The sequence below is a fragment of the Nannospalax galili genome, unplaced genomic scaffold (genome assembly GCF_000622305.1).
Source record: "Nannospalax galili isolate Female #2095 unplaced genomic scaffold, S.galili_v1.0 scaffold212, whole genome shotgun sequence".
Classification (NCBI taxonomy): Eukaryota; Metazoa; Chordata; class Mammalia; order Rodentia; family Spalacidae; genus Nannospalax; species Nannospalax galili.
In genome coordinates, this window is record NW_008333884.1 from 1862979 (window position 1) to 1885214 (window position 22236).

General features: G+C 46.8%; 1 protein-coding gene across 4 annotated transcripts in view; it reads left to right on the plus strand.

Moving 5' to 3' along the window:
* The window catches only part of Abr (ABR activator of RhoGEF and GTPase), a 205384-nt gene that overhangs the window by 53232 nt on the left and 129916 nt on the right, over positions 1-22236 (plus strand). Inside the window, exon 1 of one of the 4 annotated variants that reach the window (XM_008828744.2) lies at positions 46-409. The exons of the other annotated variants lie outside the window; for them this stretch is intronic. Within the exon in view, the coding sequence (XP_008826966.1) occupies positions 349-409 (61 nt within the window). The 5' untranslated portion in view covers positions 46-348. Of the gene's footprint in view, positions 1-45; positions 410-22236 lie in introns of those variants that run through there. 4 annotated transcript variants of the gene reach the window in all.

The following is a 22236-nucleotide window of genomic DNA, read 5'->3' on the forward strand; positions in this document are numbered from 1 at the left end:
CGCCCCCCGCCCCTGGGCGCCGCGCAGCCCTGGGGAAGTTGCTAGTTGGCGCGCGGGTTGCGGGGCCGCAGCTCCCAGATCCGCAGCGGGTTCGCGGCATTCGCAGCGGCACGCGGGGCTCCGGGGGGCGCTCGCCCGCCCTCGCCTCCTCCCCTGCAGCCCCGGCTCGCTCCTCCCTGCTACCTGTTTCTCTGGCTCCCCGGCCTCTGCCCCTTGCTCTGCAACTTCGGCCTCGGGGTCTAACCGCCCCTCCCGCTGCCCGCCCGCGCCCTCCCTCCTTTGTTGTGCGATGAGGGTCGGGTTTCCGATCTGACCGAGCCGCTGCCGCCGCTGTGCGGAGCCGCGCGCATGGAGCCGCTCAGCCACCGGGGCCTGCCGCGCCTCTCCTGGATCGACACCCTCTACAGCAGTACGTGTGAGCTTGGGCCGGGGGTCAGGATCTGGCCGGGCGGGATGGGACCCGGCGCCCTACGAGACGCCCTGATGCCCTCGGGTCCAGGTGTGGCCCCGCACCAGTGAGGGACTGCGGGCATCGCCCGCTGGGTGTGCAGCAGCGTGCTTGGAGGTGGGGGAGCGGTGCAGGGTCCCCAAAGCAGAGTTCAGGTGGGTGGGGGGCCTTGGATGCTCTAGAGCCAGGAGAACTGTGTCATTATTCCTCCCACCTGTTGTGCAAGCGGCACTCCGGCGCTTCGGGAGTGGGGAGTGCCCTTTTTAGCGCGCTACCTCAGCTTCTCGACTGACAGCTTCTTTCTCCATACTGAAGCAGAAAGGCCATTTTGAGAAAAGTCCTTGGCTCTTGAGTTTCCCACAGCAGGAACATCCTGAAGCTGTTGCGTGATTCAGGGTGAAGATAAGATCAGGTTGGAAGGGAGGCTGTAGATGCGGAACTCCTTGGGGGCCCGTTTGGATGAAGGAGCCACCCCTCTATCTCACAGTCTTCCTTGCCAGCCTCATCACCACCCCCATTCTCATCACTACCACCCCCCCCTCAGAAAAAGAAAAAAAAAAACCCTCAGATTCTCCACCCTGTTTCCCAAAACAGCTAAGATCATGTGATTGCTCTTGCACAGCCTGGGGGATGTGTAGTTGATCACTGGGACTTCCAGGGGCTTGAGGCAAACTCAAATCGGAGCCATTTTCCCCCACCCCATGTCTTAGGTGGCACTGCCCCTTCTCCTCACCCGTGCCTTGAGACATTTTTCCCAGAAACATTCTGTGGTGTAGGACCCTGTTGGCCTCTGAGGAAGACAGTAGATTTTGCCCTTCGTTCGTTATTGACCTGCCGGGGATCCTCCCACTCTGTCTTAACATCCTCCATCCCAGAAGCAGGTAGAGCTAGGTGGTGACTCTGAACATTGGTTATCATGAAACAAGGACATTTTGAAAGGTCAGCCCTCCTTGAATTCCTTAACCACATTCTAGGGGTGAGGGGAGATGATACCTTGTCCCAGGGTCTTGTCTTGAAGTCCCTGCATTACCCAACATCCACCCTCTGCCCTCAGCATCCCCCTTGGGTCCTGTCCTTTCTTCATTTTCTCCCCCAGCCTTCCAACCCAGTCCCCCTTCTCCTTTCCCTCCTCCCCCTTCTCCCTCCCCGCCTCCCCCAGGAGCTCTCTCCTTTTGACTCCTTCTGCTTTGGTTTTTTTAACATCAAAGGGGTAAAGCTGGTTCCCCAGGGCCTTGATCCTGGTGGAACCCATCCAGTCCATCTGCTCATTCCTGGCAGAAGTCAGTGCTGTTGGGTGAAGGTCAGGGCCCACAGTTGTGTGGCATGTGTGTACACGTGTATTTGTGGGAATGGGGACACACATCTGTTCAGAGGCCTGCTGCAGATCAGCTCCTGACCCAAAGGACGGATTAGTGACCTCTGCTTAGCTGCTCTCTTGCAAATAGCATAACAATGGCTTGTCTTCATGTGCTGCTTATGCTCATGGATATTTCTGGCTCTTTGCAAAACCCATTCCTGGTTTTCCTAGTTCCCGAGACATAGAATCCTATGGAAAGCCATCTGTGGCTTTCTCTCCATTGGTAGAGAAGATTTCATAGCTTGATCATCCAAGTCCCAACCCCCATCTGCAACCTGGAACCGAGAAGCAAAATTGCATGGGGCTTCCTTGAGAATTCCTGACCTGAGGCAATTAGAAAAGGGAATTAGGCCAAGGGTTTCTTTGGGGGTACCCTAAACTAGTCCTAACTCAGAAAACCTGGCATCTGAGCTGATTACCCTGTTGCTAAGGCCCTTGCAGCAGCTGGATGGTGAGATGGGCAGGGGCACCAACTTGGCAGAGGTGCATAGAGTCCCTGCCTCACTCTTCACAGTGGCTTATGTGGGAGTCTGGAGCAGAAAGCTTCCTGCGGAGGTTCTGTGCAGTCATATTTGGGCTGCTAGCCATCAAGTTTCTTTTTGACAAGAGCCTAAATTAAACAAATAACAGGGCTGTCATTTGCCTGGCAGCATGGTTCTGTGGCTCCCAGAGGAAGTTGCTCTGCCTCTGTGGAAGTTGTTTGCTTACCAGGCTCACAGGTCCCTACAAATGCCAGGTCCATCAGGAATTGTAGGCAGGATATGTATAGCAGCCAGTGTGACTCCTTAGAGGATGTGAACCACTGAGTGATAGAGGCTCAGTTTTGAGTAGTCCTTCTGTCACAGTGGTCATAGCATCTCCTGGTTGTTCAGAGTATGGCAGGTACTATGCTACTAGGCTAGATATTTTCTACCTCTTCTTTCCAAACCTTACAAGTCAGACTCTTGCAGATTAGGAAAGGGAGGCTGAGTAAACATAAATCAGTTATTCAAAGCCACATAATTGATAACTGACAAAAGGGAATTCTGATCATACCCTAGACCAGTGAGGAGGGCTCTACTTTGAGCAGTTTCAGATATGTCTGAGCTTATTCAAGGCCTTGTACTATCATGCAGTGGGGAATACCTGTCTCTTCAGTCCTCTCTTCAGATTTTTTCCTGAAATGATCCAGTAGGGTAAGTGACTTTGTTGACTTTACACCACAGGGTCCCTGTATCTCTTGCAGGACAGAGGGGCTAGTCTTGGAGTCTAGGCCAGGATGACTGAGGCTTCCTCTAAGATCAGTGACTGTCTTATCCCTCAGGTGTCAGACTGCCCACCAACCCCTTCCTCACATACTTCTCATCTTTGGAGACTTCAGCCTGTTTTTTCTGGTGTCAGCAGCTGTGCTAGGAAGTGTATGCTTACCCTTCATCACAGATTGATGGCCACTTGAGAAGGGTGGCAGCAAATCCCCTCTGTCCTTGGTTAGGAGTCCTGAAGGGTTGGGGTGGTAGAGATTTGTCTTGCTCAAGGGCAAATGTTAGATCCCAGTGCCAGGGTGATCTGGGACTGATTCAAAGAGGGCCCTTGATCCTAGTAGCTGGGAGAGGCAGGGTTGCAGCCAGCCATCCTAGGTTCCTGTCCCTGTATCATTCTTTTTCTGTGTGGTTGTAATGATGCCAGCTTCTTTCTGCTCTGCCTTATCTCATTTCTTCCCTGACCACTTGTGTGAGTCTCTCTGCGGAGTTGTTTTCTCTTAATTCCTCTTTCATCAGTCACCTTTTCCACTAAACACTTCTTACTGTCTATTTTTTTCTATACTATGGAGTTAGTCTGGACTGAATTAAAATTCTGTGAAGTAACCCAAGCCTAAGGGCACTCCAAAACTTTGCCTGTCCCTTTAGTAGAGACAACCCGCCAAGCCGATCTGGACTGAGACTCATGCCCCAGGCAGGCTCATCACTTGGCTCTTCTTCAAATGGGGAACCTTTAAATACATGCTCTGGATTTATTTAGAAGAGAGACACAGGGCTTCATTTCAGGTCTCTTTGCCATTTCACACACTTTTGTACAAGCAATTCAGTACAGATCCCAAACATACCTACCCTACTGAGCCAAGCAAAAGCCTACACTTTCTTGGACTCCATAGAAAGCAAAACATGAAGTTCTGCATCTGCAGTTACAAGAAGCCTGCCCTTTGGAATTAATAGCTCGTACTTCAGCAGCATTCAAGGGTTATTCATTCTCTTGTGACATTTTCATACCCTGTATAGAGAGAGTATAGATGCAGCCCTCTTCTGTATGTTAGCAGTGTATTTGGGGCTGTGAGAATACAAACCCCTGTCCATCTCCTGAGCCTGCTTCAGTGTCTTGTCTTAGTCCTATGTTTGCTATACACTGAGGAGCAAGTCAGTAGCACTGAGTTTAATCCGAGCAGCGCACTCAGCCAGGCTGCATTAGATTGCTCCTGATGTACCAGTGAACACCTGCAGATGGATACTTTCTTGGCATTCTGAATAGCTCCAGTAATTTGTTCCTTCTTGTCAGCACCAGTCTGTAATTGTCATGGCTACTGGAGTCTCAGAGGTAGAGCTGACAGAATAATTAAGTCATCTGTTCAGTAAAACTTAATTTTTTGTTGTTGTGGCTGGTTGCTGCTGTGGTTTGGAAAAAGGAAGGAATGATGGGACATTCATGAAAAATTAGTTAGAAGATACTTCTGGGGGGCAGATAGTGGGGCAAATGATGAGAAAATCCATTTTGCCTCTGTCTTGTGGGGAGTAGGATGGAGTGCTTAGGCTGCTCTGAGGTGTGGTGTGTTTCCTGGAGTGATTTCGATACCTTCCTTGTTCCCACTCCTCTGTAAAGTGATGTCTCTCAGGAGTGTTGTCTGCATCAATTAGTTAATGTCTGTTAATAGCTTTGAGGCTGAAGGATGCTATTGAACTGCCCTGCTGTCCAACTCATCACAATCTCATCATTAGACAGGTTTGTGACTCTTATATATGAGTTTAGGAGTTTAAAAAAGGGTGGAAAGTTGGTGAGGACACTGAAAAGAACTGAGAATTGAACCACCTTTTAAAAAAACAGTACCAGGGAGCAAACTCAAATCTTTGCTATGTTAGGTAGTTGTTGTAGTACTGAGCCACACCCACAGATTTACTGGGAGTACCTAGCCCAGTAGTTCATGTATAAACCCTCAACAGGTTTTGGTGCCATGAGTTTTAGAGGAAAAAAACTTCTGGGTTCTTGACTCCTTTAACTCCTGACTCCATCAGAAACATGTTATCTGGCTCATTCACAAGTTTCCTGGTGTGTGTATTTGGTAACTGTAGTACTCTGTGCTGTGGAGTTGGAGACCCCCCAAGGGAGTCTTGTGCTTTGCTGGAGCCTGCAATTGGAAGCCTTCACTGCAGTGTTTGTGTTACAGCTGTTTGACTCAGCTTGAGCCCTTTTGGGGCAAATCTGGAGCTAGACAGCTTCAGATGGCTTCAGGACAACTCAGATAACTTTACCTCCTGTCTTTGGCTCCACCTGTCAGGTCTTTGGCTATGGTAGGCTAAGGTGATGTGTATGGATATTACCTACCCTGTTCTTACAGGGTCATAGCAAATTCCTCTGAGAATTTCCTATACGTGTGCGAGAAGCCTGCCAGCCTAGCCAAGTGGAAGACAGAGTCTTGTGTATCCCAGGCTGGTCTTGAATTCACTGTGTAGTTAAGGATGACCTTTTATTCCTGACCCTCCTACTCCCACTGCCAAGTGTTGGAATTGCAGGCTTTATGCAGTACAGGAGATCAAACCCAGGGCTTCATGCAGGCTAGGCAAGCACTCTATCAGCTGAGCTACATCTCCTGTCTCAGGAGGTTGTTTTTTGTTGTTGTTTTGTTTTGAGACAGGGTCTTACTATGTAGCCATGGCTGGCCTTGGAATCACTATGTAAACCAGGCTACCCTCAAACACAGAGAGATGTACCTGTTTCTGCCTCCTGGGTGCTGGGATTCCTCCATGCCTGTTGGGAGGTTATTTTAATGCGAGACCTCAGCCTCCCTCAACCTTGTATTTCTTAGGGTAAGAGTTTAGTCAGTTGGAACCATGAAGACTCATGATTGGTTGCAGGAGTCTTACGTTGGTCCCCAAGCTTTGGTAAAATCTGCTTTAGACCCTGTAAGTGGGAAGAAAGAAAAACAAGGGCAATAGGCAGACTACAGACTACATCCCAATGGAAATTGATGGCAGATGGCCAAACATGCCCTTGCCCCTGCCCCTGCCAATACCCAAGGCATTTGGAAAAGAGCTCTTTGAGGTCCTATGACCATTTATGGATGGGGCAACCAGTTCTCCATCCCCAGATTCAGACCTCTCAGTTTTGGTCTCTCTCAGTTTTCTGCCTCCATGCTTAATTCTCATCTTCTCCTGCCCTTTCTCCCCGCCACACACCAGAACAAAACATGAATCTGGCTATACTGGTCATACAGAAAATGTCATAGTCACCTGGCCTTTAGGAGATGAAGCTAGATAGGGAGAGTTCTCTGGTGACCTAGTTGGTCAGGTCCAAGCTCCTGTTTCTTGTCTCTGCCCTCACTCACATGCCTTCATGTCCCTTTAGCCCATATGACATGAGAGATATCATTTTGCAAAAGGTGAGCAAGGTCTGCAGAAGGGGTTTGGTGGTGGCTGGGAGTCTCTCAGGTAGACCAGGGCCAAAAAAGTCACAGTTTTTGTCATTCTAGGTGGCCGTAAGCCTCCTTGGGGAGTGTTGGTTGAGCTGGGTCTGTGTAGGAAAGACCAGGATTGCTGAGGGATCTGTGGGTTTGCTTACGGCTGCTGGGGAAGGATGTGGCCATAATTACCTTCATGGGATCGGAGGGCTGATCCTGTTAGTGTGCTGAGCTAACCCCTTCCTCCTGGGCATTGCCTCCCAGGCAGCAGTAAGGGTTTAATGGATCAAGATTACCCAGACCAAAGATGCTGTGTAATTAAGCTCGGTTACCTCCCTAGCTACAGGATATCACACAGCAACAATTGATTTCATTTGTGGTTACCTTGTTTAGCTGTGTGGGTATCCTGAGCCTTTTTTTTCCCAGTGAGTTTCTCCCTTGAAGACATAATTTTAGGAGAAAGGCCCCTTTATGAGAGTTTTGGGGTCAGGGTGGCAGTGTGTTCTCTGTGTGATGGTACCCCAATAGAGCTGTCTAAGCAAAATGGAATTCTGCAGAGGTGTAGAGAAGCCTTCATCATTGCATCTCCCAGAATGACCTCTTCCAATGAAAAGAAAGTCTGTTTGTCCTGCTGGGCTCAGATAAATTAGATTTTTCCATTTGGGAAAATCTACTTTTCTATTTTTTTTCTTTAATTAAAAAAATATTAGTAGGCCGGGCATGGTGGTGCACGCCTTTAATCCCAGCACTTAGGAGGCAGAGGAGGTGGATCTCTGTGAGTTCGAGGCCAGCCTGGTCTCCATAGTGAATCCAGGCCAGCTGGGGCTACAGGGAGACCTTATCTCAAAAAGACCCCCCCCAAAAATTAGTGTGTATGTGTGTATATTATGTATGCAGGTGTGCATGTTTGCCACAGCTCACATGTGGAAGTCAGGAGGCAACTTTATGAAGACAGTTCTATCCTTCCACCTTTTGTATTGGTTCTGGGAGTCGAGCTCAGGTTGAGCAGGCTTGTATAGCAAGTTCCTTTCCCACTGAGCTCTCGACTCAGAACCTCTGTTTTTGTTTTTTTTTTTTTTTTTAGAAAGAATGAAAGTGCTGTCCCGAGTACATAGCTCACTGGGTAGAGTTCTTGCCCAGCATGCTCAAAGCCCTGGGTTTAATCCCTAGCACCACATAAAACAGTGCTGGTGTATTGGAAGATCCAAAATGCAGGGTCAACCTTGAGTATTTAGGAAATTTGAGGCCAACATAGTTTCATGAAACCTTGTCTCAGAGCTGGGCATGATGGCTCATGCCTATAATCCTAACACTCAGGAGACTGAGGCAGTCAGAACACCATGAGTTCCCGGACAGCCTGGGCTTCATAGTTCCAGGGCAGCCTGGGCTACCCAAGTGAAAGAAAAGAAACCCTGTCTAAATAGAAATGTACAGGGTTTTGTTTTGGTTTTTTGGTTGGTTTTTTTCGTTGTTGTTATTGTTTTTTTGAGAAAGGGTCTCCCTGTAGCCCCAGCTGTCCTGGCACTCACTATGTAGATCAGGCTGGCCTTGAACTCACAGAGATCTGCTTGCCCCTGCCTCCCAAGTGCTGGGATTAAAGGTGTGCGCCACCACGCCCGGCTGAAATGTACAGTTTTAATTAACCCTACTCTGTGCCAGGTGTACTAAATGCTTTCTATAGGTAATTGATAAAAACCCCAAACAGGTACCTGTTTATCAATTCCCTGAAATAAGTGAGGAAATGGAGGCTCAGAGAGGTTCAGTTACTGAGACAGGTCTCCCACTTTGCACTGGACCAGATCTCAGTTCTCTCAGACTCCAGGGACCATTCACCTTCCTACACGGTGTCAATACAGGTGCTTTATATGTTATCTCCAGTTCTCTCCACCCTTGCTCATTGGTGGGAAGATTTTTTTCTATTTGATGGGGAGGGAACTGGGGCTCAGAGCAGTTAGGAATTATCTCAAGGTCATCAAGCTGAAATAAAAGCTGGTCATGGAGCATCAGGTTGGCCTGACTGTAAACTGCACTCTTCTACACTCTAGCCTTTCACAGCAGGACAGTGAGGGCTCCAGCTGCCATTTCACCGAAGTGCTTTGATATGCTGTATCTGTCTAGCCAGAGTGACAAGTGTGAAGACTGTGTGTGTATACTGAGGATTGAACCCAGGGCCTCATGCATGCTAGTCAAGTGCTGTACCCACTAAGCTATATCCCCAGCCCTTTTTTAAGTTTTTGTTTTTTTGTACAGTGCCTTACTATATATAGCCCTGACTGGCCTGGACTCAATTATATAGGCTAGGCTGGCCCTAAACTCAAAGAGATCCACCTGCCTCTGCCTCCTGAGTCATAGGATTAAAGGTGTACACAACTGTAATCAGCTAGGATCTTGATCCTCCTGTCTCAGCTTCCCAAATAGCTGGGATTACAGGTAGACATCATCAAGATTGAGTCTTGGTTCCACTTGGTGTGTGGGAAACAGCCCTCAGGAATCCTGTATGAACTAGCTGCCTCTTCTTAGGGATTTTTCTCCCATGAGTATTTGGAGCCATATCTCTGCATGACCTCATTCCTGGGGTAGTGGCAAGAAGTACCGTTTGGTAATGAGATGGGGAGGGAGGGACTGAGCTAGAGACAAAAAGAAAGAAAGGGAGAGAGAGAATGACCGTGAATCTAGACTTTGGAGGTGGGGGTGGGATTTATTTAATACCCAGTTTCCAGAGCACTTAAGGCCATGGGTAAAGAAGTGGGACTTAGAAGAGAGGACTTGGCAGAACCAGAGTGTGCTGGCTCTGTTCTTGAACCTTTTAAAATTCACCCCCACGGTTCCAGAAGGAACATAAAAAGATCCCTCAGCCATAAATCAGGCCACTGAACACTAGGGTCCCTTGCCTAGGCCCAGTGCCATCTGAACTCACCCAGCTCACCCATGTTAATAATGAGTGGTGTGGTGTAGGGGTAGTGACTTCCAGCCAGCCCCATTCTACACCCATGGAGGCCCCCAGGCCCAGGGAGCCCCCTACTGAGATGGTATCCCTATGAGGAAGACTGAGTCTGGTTACTTAGACCTTCACACAATCCCCTTTGACTGGGGCCAAGAAAGCCTGAATAGGACTTAGGGTTTCACAAAGGGTTTGTGTGTGGTGAATAGAGGGGAGAAAAAAGCCTGAGTAGGAACCAAACAAGGGAAGCAGGAGTAGGTGTATATGTGGGGTATGTGTGGGGGTTCTCCCGAGCTCCATTTTCTCCCTTTCTCCTTACTGGTCAAAATTTCAGGGGGCAACTCACTGAGTCAGCAGCATTTTTAGGAGCCTCTGCTTGCTAGGAAATAGGGACCTCAGTACTATTCCCTCTCAGTAATGTGTTTTCCTATAGTGGACATGGTAGGAAATTCCAGTTGCCCCTAGGGCCTTACTATCTTCTGACTCCCCTTCTCCCCTGCTCCTTCCTGTGGCCCTGCTCTGCTCCTGCCTCCCAGTCTTCCCCTTTGATTCCAGAATGAAGCCAGTGAAGCTCCCTATTCTAGATGCCAAGCTGTGGCTGTCTTCCCTTTGCCCACCCAGAGCTTTTTCTTGCTATTCCTGCCCTTCCCTTCCACCCCCTTCACTTCCCCATCACTTCTTTTCAAGGGAGTACTGTCCCTCAGGTAAGACACCCAACACAAGGCTGCCCAAGACCAAAAGTGATGAGTGGTCAGGAGAGTAGATCCTGGTGATGAAGCCCCATTCCTCCAGAAAGACACAGGGTTCCCATGGGTCTTTCTGTGCAGGTTGAAACAGTGACTTGATGGAAGCAAAGTAGGGTTGGGGAATACTCACCAATTTAGTATCTTGTGGCAGAGTCTGCTGTTGTCCATTCTGTGTCATGAGAGAGGAGCCAAGGGCTATGGTGGAAGGTCTAGGGTATAGCATTAAGGGGAATTTGTTAATGGGTGGCCTGGCCAGTGAATGCAACACCCTTGCGATTTAAAATATGCATATATACATATATGTGTGCGTGTGTGTGTGTGTGTATTATATAGTGTGTATTGCATGTGAGGGTGCACACATGCCACATGTCTGGAGAGGTCAAAGGATAACGTTGGGTATTGGTCCTAGCCTTCCACTTTGTTTGAAGTAGGGTCTCTTATATTGTTTGCCATTGGGTTGCATACTGCAGGCTAACTGGCCCATGAGCTACCAATGAATTCTCCTGGTCTGGCTGTGGGCATGCTGGGATTACAAACAGTTACCACTGTGTCTGACTTTTACATGGGTTCCAGGTATCTGAACTCAGGTTGTCAGGCTTACTAATTCTGTGGGCTGCAAAACCATTTAATGGCTACATTTTGCATTGTGAGCCAAGGTGCACACAGACTGAAACAAAGTCTCAGGCAATCATCCTTACCAGTCACTGTCCTGCCTCTAGCATGTTTGCAATGCATTCCAGTTTTTATGCCCTCCTGTCCTTTTCCATTCCTCTCTTAAATACAAAAAAATGGAAAAAGTGTTGGTTATGATCTACATTGATTTCATGACCTGGAGTGTTTTTTAAAAAAATGGTGGAGATGATCTTAAAGGACTCCTATTAGCTGGGGAATAATAACTTAGGACGCTACAATCATTAATATGCCACTGGTGTGCTTTTGCCACATTCACTCTGTTATTAGAGACTTAGTGTTTTTCTTCTATTTATGTGTTATTTAAGATATAACTTATTTAGAGAGAAAATTAATGGAAAATGTACCACCTGTAATAAATAAAAGGCTACCTTACAAAATAACACACTGAAAACTAAACAGGGTTATTAATTCACCGTGTTGCTCTTAGAAGATTCTAATTTTGAGCCTTCTCACCTCTTTGTTGAAAAGGAAATGGAGGCTTGAGAGAAGTTAAAGGCATACTAGCACCAAGTAAAGTCTTTCCTCTTTAGTATTAGGGAAGATTCAAGAGAATAATTTTCTTTTTTGTTGTTGGTGTGGGGGTGGTTGAGACAGGATCTTCCTGTAGCACCAGCTGGCCTAAAACTCCCTATGTAGACCAGGCTAGCCTCAATCTCACTGAGATATGCCTGCCTCTGCCTCTTGAGTGCTGGGATTAAAGGGGTGTGCTATCATGCCCAGTGTGATTGAGCACTGTAGTGCATTATGACAAGCAAGCATATGCAAATCAAATGACCCTCTGCAATTGCTTACTTCCATTTGTCACAGTGTCCTGTGATGGGAGCAGGGAGAGAAAGGGATAGTTTTCCTTAGGACCAAGTGCTTGCTTGGAGTAGGTTCTCCAGGTCACATTTAAGCCTTCTGGAGATCATGTTAAGTATCTCTCTTGATGAGGCCTAAGGTTCTACATGCTGGCAGACTCTCAGCTACTGCTGCAGCAGCAACTGCTGATTCAAAAAACATAGTTTGGGTAAGAGGACCCCAACATCCTTTATGCCCACTCACAGGGAGCTGAGTGTGTACCCTCCTGTGCCTCATAAGTTTTAAAGCCAAGTGAAAATAGTGCTTGGTTTGGCATGGTGACACACATCTGTAATCCCAAAAGTTGGGAGACTGAGGCAGGAGGATTGCCATGAGTTAAAGCTAGTTTGGACAATATAGTGAGTACTAGGCCAGCTAGGGCTACACACTGAGACCCTGTCAGGCACCCCCCCCAAATAAAAACCAAAGAAAAAAGAAAAGAAAACCAGATTTGAACTCATGATCTCATTTAATCCTTACAGTGTATCAGTCAGTCAGCCTTCACTGTGGCTGACTGACAAAGAACTTGACATAAATAACTGTGTGTGCATGTGGAAGACTGAGGTCAACACTGGGTGTCTTCCTTTGTTGCTTTCTACCTTATTTTTCCAGACAGGATCTCTTCCTGAACTTGGAGCTCACTGATTGGCTAGACTGACTGGTCAGCAAGCCTCAAGAATTCTTTCATTTTACTTTCTAGGATTATAGGTGCACACTACCACACCTGGCTTTATATGTGAATTCTAGGGATCAAAACTCAGTTTCTCATGCTTATATAGCAAGCACTATATACTGAGCCATTTACTTAGTCCCTACATAAACAACTTAAAAGGAGGAAAGACTTGTTTTGGCTCCTGGTTTCAGAGTTTCAGTCTCAAACAGAGGAGAACCTGGGTTTAAGACACACCCTTCAAAACATGACCATTGTGGCTTACCTCCTCCAAACAGGCCCCACTACCTGCTTTCTACTACCTCCCAATAATGCTATCAGAGTCCATCAATGGATTTATTCATTCTTGAAGTTAGAACCCTCACCATCTAATCACTTCCCAAAAGCCTATCAATCAGCAACCAAGCCTTCTTCAATGCAGGGACAATGCAGTGAGGGACACTTCATATCCAAACCTTAACACAGTGAGCTTATGGAAGGTTATTAGCCTTGTTTTAAGGATGAAAAGGGGCCTGACATTGTGATTAGCCTCTGCTGGTGACTTTTGCCTTGGGGCTACCTGCTATAGGGGGCACGCAGGGTCTCCTTCCTTTCTGGGTGGCAGCAGCTTAGGCATTTGGTCTTTATGAGTGCCTTTGTCTAGACAAAAACCCATGTTTTCCGTACCTCCATTTCCCCCCTGAAGGGCCAAGTTTGTTGTTAATGGAGCAGAAATGGTTGTTAATTTTCTAGTTGCATCATTGAGAGGGTTAATGAGAGACCAACTGGTGTGCCACTCAGCCACCTCCTCCCCATTGAGGCTCACAAGCATTTTGCAGATCTAGAGGCAGCTCCTGAGCCAAGTTCCCTGACTTGGGAGGTTTGAAGGGTGCCCACCTTGATGGGCTAGTGGGAGCTGTATGCTGGTGTGTTGTCCCTGGGTGCAGAAGTTTCAGCAAGTAAAAGTAGAAGCTGATTCCTCTTCTGGCTCCCTGGAAAGGAGGAATGAAACACAAACATGCTGTCAGAGCTGTTTGTGACCTGAGGATCCTGTGTGGCTGATCAGCTGCCACCATAGCCTGGGCCTTGCAGCAGGTGCCTGCAGTATTCTTAAGCCCCCTACCCTCACTCCTTTCTAGTTGGGTGTACATTTGTGGATTCAGCTATCTGACGATTGCAAATATTCAGAAAAAAAATGCATATACTGCACACATGCGGACATTTTTCTTGTCATGATTCCTTGAGCTAAAGAAAGAAACAAGGAACTAAACTCATTTCCATCTGCCTCTCCTTCCCCCAGAAATACTCTGTGGCACATTTCCTTTCCAACTATATCTAGTCCAAACTCTTTAAGATTCCCCCATTCCAGAGAGCCTCTTGTTATTGATTCTAATTCCCCAGCATTTCTGCACACTCCTTTTGTTGTAACCAATGAGACAACTCATAATCCCACAGCAAACCCGTGCTTCTAGAGAACTCCTCAGCCTCCAGTGTTGGTTCAGCTACCACCACCTCCAGGAGGCCTTCTTGGCCTGACTATGGTACTCACTTCAATGATATGCTAACCCTGCTTGCTCTGGCCACATCATTTAGCACTTTCTTATCTGTTGTGTGTTTCATGCCAGTTGTCATTTCTTTGCCAGACTCTAAACTCCTTAGGGGGATAAAGAGTAACAAAGGCTGTATTTGTAGGATGCCAGACATCAGCACTTTATCCCATTTAATCCTCACCTACCCACCAAAGTCACAATTATTCCTGTCCTTTTTATGGAGGTAGTCACCCACTCTTCCCCACCAGACCTCTTGGATGTTAAACATCTTCCCTTAGGTCACCACTGGATCAGTCCAGATTCACCTTCTTGTTCTCTTGTTCTGCAGGTTCTCAAAGGCTGGGGCCTTGTAGATACCCTGTTAGTTGGTGTTGAAAAGCTCCTCTGCCACCTAGCCAGATTTGGAGATTGGGGCAATTAACCACTTAACTTTTACTTTCCTTTTTCTTCTATGGTCACTACATTTCTTGACTGGGCTACAAATTCAATTGACATGAGACAGATGAACAGGAGCAAAATGACTTTAATTCAGTGTCTGTGTTTAGAGTCCCACAAAATATGATACCCAGAAACCTCAGATGGTTGAAGTGTGTACGTATGGCCCTCTCTGTCTGTGGCATCTACATCCATGGATTTAACTAACTATAGATAAGAAATATTCAATGGACCAGCCATTACATAGTATTTATATTATATATATTATAGTAATGGTTTAAAGGATATAGGAGATTATATGCAAATACTACAGTTTCTTTTGGTTGTACTAGGGACTGAACCTAGGGCCTTGTGAATGCAAAACATATGCTCAACTGAACTATACCTCTAATCCCTCCTTATTTATCCATTTATTTTGAAACTTAGGGCCTTGTACATGACAGACAAGCACTGTATGACTGAAACACGTGTACCTCTTGTACCAATTTACATAAAGGGTTACAGCATCCAGGGGTTTTAGCATCCTTTGGGGATCCTGAACTCAGTCCCCCATGGATATCACTGCAGCTTCCTGAGCTGTAGAAAAGAATAGGGGCCTGGGGCTTCTCGGGATAGTAACAGCACAAGCTATGGGTGTGGTGGGAGTTATTTAGTGATCTCAGGTTATTTTTCTGAATAAGTAGAACATCTGGTATAATAAAATTCATCTGGAACAGCCTTCTTCCTGTTACAAATACCTTCACTAATACAGATTTGCTTTGTAGATGTAAATTTCTTTTAAAAGGACTGCTTTTCAGAGCTATCCCCTTGTCTTAGAATAATTAGTTTAAAACATGTCAAAAGAGGAAGTAACCTAAATTCAATCCCCAGGACCCACGTGGTGGAAGGAGAGAACTGACTCCTGCAAGTTGTTGTCTGTTCTCTGAGCTCAATGTACACATGGGTACATATGCGCGCGCGCGCGCGCACACACACACACACACACACACACACACCCAAAATGTAACAAAGAATATGTTTAAAAACATGTCAAAGAGCTGGGCATGGTGGTGCACGCCTGTAGTCCCAGCACTTGGGAGGCAGAGGCAGGAGGATCTTTGTGAGTTCAAGGCCAGCCTGGTCTACATAGTGAATTCCAGGCCAGCTGGGGCTACAGGGAGACCCTGTCTCAAAAAAAGATTAAAAAAAAAGTCAAAGTAGTACATTTGGGTTGGCATATTCTTGATCTCCTACAGTCATGTTTTAGAATGGGTGCTCTGAACCCCAGCTCTCAGTTGAGCATTGAGAAGGTGGGAGGTTGGGGAATGCTTTGTGATTGTTTAGGAGAGTAAAGAGAGAAAGCATGCTGGAAACTGAGATCTACTTTTCTTTCTTTCTTCTTTTTTTTTTTTCTTTTGGTCTTTTTGAGACAGGGTCTCCCTGTCTGGAACTCACTTATGTAGACCAGGCTGGCCTCAAACTCACAGAGATCCACCTGCCTCTGCCTCCCAAGTGCTGGGATTAAAGGCGTGCACCACCACGCCCAGTTCTTCCTTTTTTAGAAAGTTTTTTTTTTTATGTGTATGACTATACCGACTACATGTATGTAAGTGCACCCACGTTGTGCAATTCCCATGGACGTCAGAAGAGGGCTTCAGATTCCCTTGGAGCTGGAGTTACAGAGGGTTGTTAGCTGCCATGTGGGTGCTAGGAATTGAATCCAGATCCTCTGTAGGAGCACCTAGTGCTCTTAACCACTGAGCCATCTCTCTAGCTCCCCCCCCCCCTTATTGATGCATATTTTTTTAAAGCACAGGCCCACCTATGAGAATTCTGAGGAGGGAGGATGCTGGGGGGGGGGGCGGGCGGGAGCTGGGTGCCAGGAATGCAGAAGGCCATCCAAAAAGGATTGTGGACCTCTGATCAATGATCCTCTTTCTGCCCTGCCCACAACTCAGGGCTCTGCCCTCGGCCAAAGCTCATTAATCACCTGAGCAGCCTGTGAGAGCTCACATTCTGATCCTGCAGTGCAGATCCAGTCTCCTGTTTTGCATTTCTAAAGAGCCCCCAGTGATGCCTGTGATACCCACCCTGGTAAAGGACCTAGACTCCAGTGTGGATTCCAGCCCTGATTCATCCACTGACAGCCCTGTACTACCCAGCTCCCTCCTTCCTGTGGGCTAAAATCTAAATCCTGAGCATCACATAGGAGCTTTGCTGGAGGCTAGTGCCTGCTGCTTCTCAACCATTTGGCTGAAGTCAAATGCAGACACTGGTGTTTACTCATCTGTGGCACAACCTAACCTGGTATATCAGCCACATTAAGGACTCCTCACCCACCAGACCCACTGTGTATTTGCAAATGCTGCCCTTTTACCTGTAGCAAAGCCTGTGGATCTTTCTGGGTCAGGTGAAATAGAGGCTTAAGGTCACCTCTGCAGCCACTGAAGGGGTATTGGGCTCTTGACCTAGATTTCCTGCCCTGTAGAAAAGCTTTTCTGAAGTGTCTGGAACAGTTCCCTGTCCCTGCCCATAGTCAGAGTCAGCCATAGATCCCAGGCTTGCAGGGAGACATGAATCGGGTGACTTGATTGTTCTGTTTTGAACATTTGCTGTTCTTGGCACCTTTCAGTAAAAATAGAGCTGAGAATGACTGAAGTGAAATGCCACCTTAGATTCCCAGAGAACAGAGGTGGGACCTCCCGAGAAGGTGAATGCCTGGTACTCTTGAGGGAAGGGGCCTTCTGAGCCAGAGCCAGGCGGTGGGCCTGTACTCATAGAGCTCGTGTGGCCCCTGCCAGACTCTAGAGCAGAACTGTTCTTGCTGTAGTTTTCTGTTTTGGCTGTGGAACTACTTCAGGACTTCCTGTGGGATTTCCTTTGGAGCTTCCTGAGTTTTCTCTTGGACTTTCTGCACCCTGATCCTGGCCTCTGGCAGGGGTGGCCTCTGAAGAGCTTTGGGTACTGCCCTGGCTGCTCACCTACCATAGGCTTCTTGACCGTCTGGTTTCGGGGTTTCTGGGAAGAAATGGCCCTTTCTGTGTGCAGTACCCTGTTGAAGGGGTTGAGGAGCAGCCTGACTCCAGGTAGGTTACTGGGGGGCACAGTTTCTGTGCTCCAGCCTGTCTCTCTGGAAGGAGCAGGTGCCACTGACCCACCTCACATAGACTAGGAAGATTACCTCACCCGTTTAATTCTTTCTCCTTACCTCTAAAATTATAACTACATTACCAGCTCCAGGACAAAGGGTTGATGAAAATTTTAACATAAAAATATAAGATGTTATCAAAAATTTGAGGCCTACCTGGACTATGTAGTGATTTCAAGATAATCTGAGCAATTTATTGAGATTTTTGTCTCAAAAAAAAAATACTGGATATGTAGCTCATTGGTGGAGCTCTTGCTTAGCTTATGCAAGGTGCTAGATTGGATGTTCAGCACTGCAGGATGCAGGCCTATAGTGGGCCTGTAGTCCCAGCTACTCTGAGACTGATACAGGAGGATTCCTTGAGCCCAGGAGTTCTAGACCAGCCTGGGCAACATAACAAGACCCTCCCGCACACACCAAAACAATAGTAGCAGCAACAACAAAACAAAAACAAAAATCCCGGAAAACAAACAAGCAAAAACCAAACAAAAACTGACCAAGGATGCTCAGTTAAACTGGAAGTTTAGATCAGTAACAAAGAACTTAAAGAATATGTGTATCTTGCAAAATTTGGAGCATGCATATACTAAGAACCTACTTGTTATTTATCCAAAATCCACATTTAACTAGACCCCCACCTCTTCTGAGACAGGGTGTCATTATGTAGACCAGGCTGATCAAGGAGATCTGCCTGCCTCTGGCTGCCTCTGTTGGAATTAAAGGTGTGCACCACTGTGTCTCATATTTTATTTGGTGTCCCTACCACTGGACTAAATGGTATGTTGTATAACATTTTGGGGGGAGGGGGTCCCTCTCTTATGTGCCATTCTCCCTCATGCCCAGAGACAAAGCTGACGAAAAATTCTGGGAACTGTCATAGAAATATTGAGGTGGTTTTTGTAGAGTTGACACAAAAATAATTATGTGATTAATGTAGAGATGCCAGTAAAAATTAAGTAACCTAACGTGGGTCCCACACCATTCCCAGGACTTTTAAAGTACATTAACTCCTTTATTCTTCACAGCAGCCCCATGAAGGAAGTACATTAGGTAAGAAATCAGTGTTCTTGCTCTGTACTTGCTTTTTTGGTGGTGGTACTGAGGATGGAACTTAGAGCCTCTTGCATTTTGGTCAAACGCTCTGCCACTGAGCTGGACCCCCAGCCCTGTGTTCTTCCTCTTAATTAGGACACTGTATTGCTGCATCTTGTTTACCTAACTCCTAGAGTTAAAAGACTGGCAGTGTTTCTCAAGGTCAAGGACATGGAAACCTACAGGAATGGTTTCACAAAGCAGATGACACTGCAGCATGGTCCCAGAAGGAGCTGTGACTTCATGGGTTCCCTGTGAGGTTTGCATGGAGAAAGAGCAGCCAGGCCTAAGGAACAACGTGGGAGATTACACCTTCCTGCCTAACACCTATCATGACTATCCTGGCCTTGGGTTAGTCTATCCCCGGTGAAAATAACCTCAGCGCATCCAAGTGTTTACTGAGAGTGTCCCTGTAGCAAGTGTTCCTAACAGGCTGACCTCCAGGACTATCTGAAGTCTGTGCTGGCAAGTCCTTATTCCTGCTCCATTTCAGACATAAATTCACAACAAATTGTGCCACCATTGATGTCCTCCTTCTTGAGACTTATAGTGATTCTTCAAGACAGAGTTTTCCTCTTTATAAATTGAGTGTAGAGAGTGATTGAAGATTAGGAAAACCCAGGGGTCAGAGTTTCCAGGATACTCAGGTATCATTAGCAGCCCCATTTGACCTGAAGCCCAGATTCCAAGGCTTCCCCCTCTTTTTCTACCCCCAGCCTCTTCTCCTTTTCCCACCTTGGGTCTCCGTAGCCCAGCCTCTCAGCATAGTGCTTTTCACAAGGACTTTTCTTGGTTCTGTTCCCAGCTCCTGCCGTTCTTTTGTCATCCTCTTGTCCCTTGACCCTGGGCCCTAAGGAACTCCTCAGTAAGTGCTTATTGGGAGGTTCCGGAGGCAGGGGTTGGTCCATCCATCAGGAGATCAGAGCTCCCAATTGGTTACTCCCTGTGTCATCCATAAGCGTGAGTAGGAATCAAGTGACACAGCCAAATGGGGAGTTTGGGAGCTTTTAACAGGACTGTGACCACTATATAGCCATGGTGAAGGCAGGGTCTGGAGATAGAGGAGGCCGTGTGGTCAGGGCTTCTAGGCAGAAGCTGCAGCCTTCAGTGGACCCACAGCCCAGGCTCCATAGGGAGGAACTAGTCCAGAGAACAGGGTGGGGGTCCAGGAAACCAGCCTGTGTCTAGATGAAATGCTTTCTGAACTTCTACCCATCATCATGCCAGCATGAGGGCTACAAATATGCACAATGTGTGTGTCCTGGTCTGTGTGAAAAACAGCCAAGAAGATGAGGGCAGTTTTATTAACCACACCATTTTATACCAGAGCAAGGGATTATTGGCATTAGTGAGAAGCACTGGCTAGGTATTCAGCTCCAGTGAGTCAAACATTCCCATTTCTGCTGGGGAGCCTCTAACCTCTGAAGGATGTGTGGGTAAAGGGAAGAAATCACACAACCACAAAGCCAGATTTGAATCCCTAAACCCCACTCAATGTTCAAGCAGCAGGGTAAAGCAAGTCTCTTAATGAGTCTCTAACAGTGAAACACACCTCACAGGGCTGATTTGGGGGGCCCAGAGGGGAACTGGATACTATTAGCTGGTGACATAGAGCGTAGTTAGAGGACCCAGCAGGTATGTTCAGCCCAGCTCTTAAAAAAAAAAAAAAACCACCATGATGTCTGGATTGTTGGGGGTACTAGACAGGAGATGAGTTTTGGGGACCTTTGTCTTGTATCCTGTATAGCAGAGAAGTGACAATGCAGCTGGGCTGGGGACTTTGGATCTTAGAAGGCTGGGACCCCAACTGCTTCCTGTATCTTCTCAGCAGCGCCCCCTGGAGACCAGAAGGTAAACAGCAGCTCCATTAAGCAAGAAGTGTCCTGCCCCTTAGGAGACTGCTGTACAACTGGTTGCCTTCTTGAAGCCCAGACCTTGTTAAGGTTTAGTCATTTGAAGCGGCATATGCTACAAATTCTGTCCCATCTCCCCTTCCCTGTTTCAGTAGAACGTGGTAACACCTACTGGCCCAGCTGTGCGCTCCATAGGGCAACCACTACCCCAGTCATCTGCTCACTTCCCCCAGAGCTGTTGCTGTTCACGCCTCGTGTGCTGGTGTGTAAACTTTGTGACAGAGGCTAGACATTTTATTTGGTTCTCTGTATTACCTCCTGTTCTTGGGACAATGTCTGAGACATAAAAAATTATTGTAGAGGGAGGAAGGGAGGGAAGGTGAATGTGTCTGGATTCAGTATTTTCCTTAGAGCCAGAGAAATGGGAATGTAACTACTGATTTTATGAAGCTGTGTCATCATCTGTAAATTCAGGGTATAATATATCCTCAGTAGAGCAATGGGTTTGACTTGGATTAACTTCAGTTTTGCCATGTGTGAGTGCCAGGCTCATAGGAGGCACCCACTGAGTCATTTCCTGTATAGTGGACAGTACTCACATTTGTGTTTGCCCCTGGGCCTTCCTCTCTGTCTCCAGGTGGGTCTTGCTGTAGACCTCTGTCTTCTAAGCCCCAAGAGACCTATTCTCTCTAGACAACACCCCTTTCCTTAGGAGTAACTTCATTCATGGGAACCTGTAGCTCATGTACATCATCCTTCACCCTTGACTGAGTCCAGGCCCTGGTCAGCATCTTTGACCCTAGGCTGAGGACATTGAAGGAATATACATATATGTACATTATATATATATATACACATAAATGATATACATATGTGTATATATATGTTTCTTTTCTTGTTTCCTTTATTTCTTTTAAAATTTGAGACAAGATTTCACTATGTATCTAGGCTGACCTCAAACTCAGGCTCTTTGCCCCAACTTCCCAAGTGCTAACATTATAGGCACTCTCAAGCCTTGATGAACCCCTAACATTAATGGTAAAACTTGTCATTGACTTATTATTGGCTTATGGTGTACAGGCCCTGTCTACCTAATTATCTGCAACTCATCAAAGTCCCCATGACTAGAATAGCATTTTAATAGAATTAGTTCCCTTTGCACATTTTATATATTTAATTTTTTTATTCATTTAAAACTGCTTTTTTTTCCCCCTGGCCAGTGTGATGGCTCACGCCTTTAATCCCAGCACTCGGGAGACAGAGGCAGGTAGATCTTTATGAGTTCAAGGCCAGCCTGGTCTCCATAGTGAGTTCCAGGACAGCTGGGGCTACAGGGAGACCCTGTCTCAAAAAGACCAAAAAAAACAAAACCCAAAAACTGCTTTTTCAAAAAGGGACTATTGTTTTCACCAGACTGCCCCCAGGTCTATGGCACCAAAAGTGGTTCAGAATCCTGACTTACTGCCCAAGGACTGTGAGTGCCAGGTTCCCTGTACTTTGAACAGAATTGAGCCTTTTTCTGAGGAGCTTTAGGCCATGACTCTGACAGTAGCTCCCACTGAACCATAGGCATGAAACATGGGTTCTTATTCAGCTCAGCCATTTGCTGGCTTTGTGACCCCAGGTAGTTCCTTATAAAACCTAAGGGTTGGACTACCCTTAACATGTTTTTTGTTTTGTTTTTGAGTCAGGGTCACACTGTATAGCCCTGGCTAGTCTGGAACTCACTGTGTGGACCAGGCTGGCCTCAAACTCACAGAGATCCACCTGCCTCTGCCTCCCAAGTACTGGAATTAAAGGTATGCACCATTGTACCTAGCCATTCTTACATGTTCTTTTTTATTTCAGTTTTAAATGTGAAAT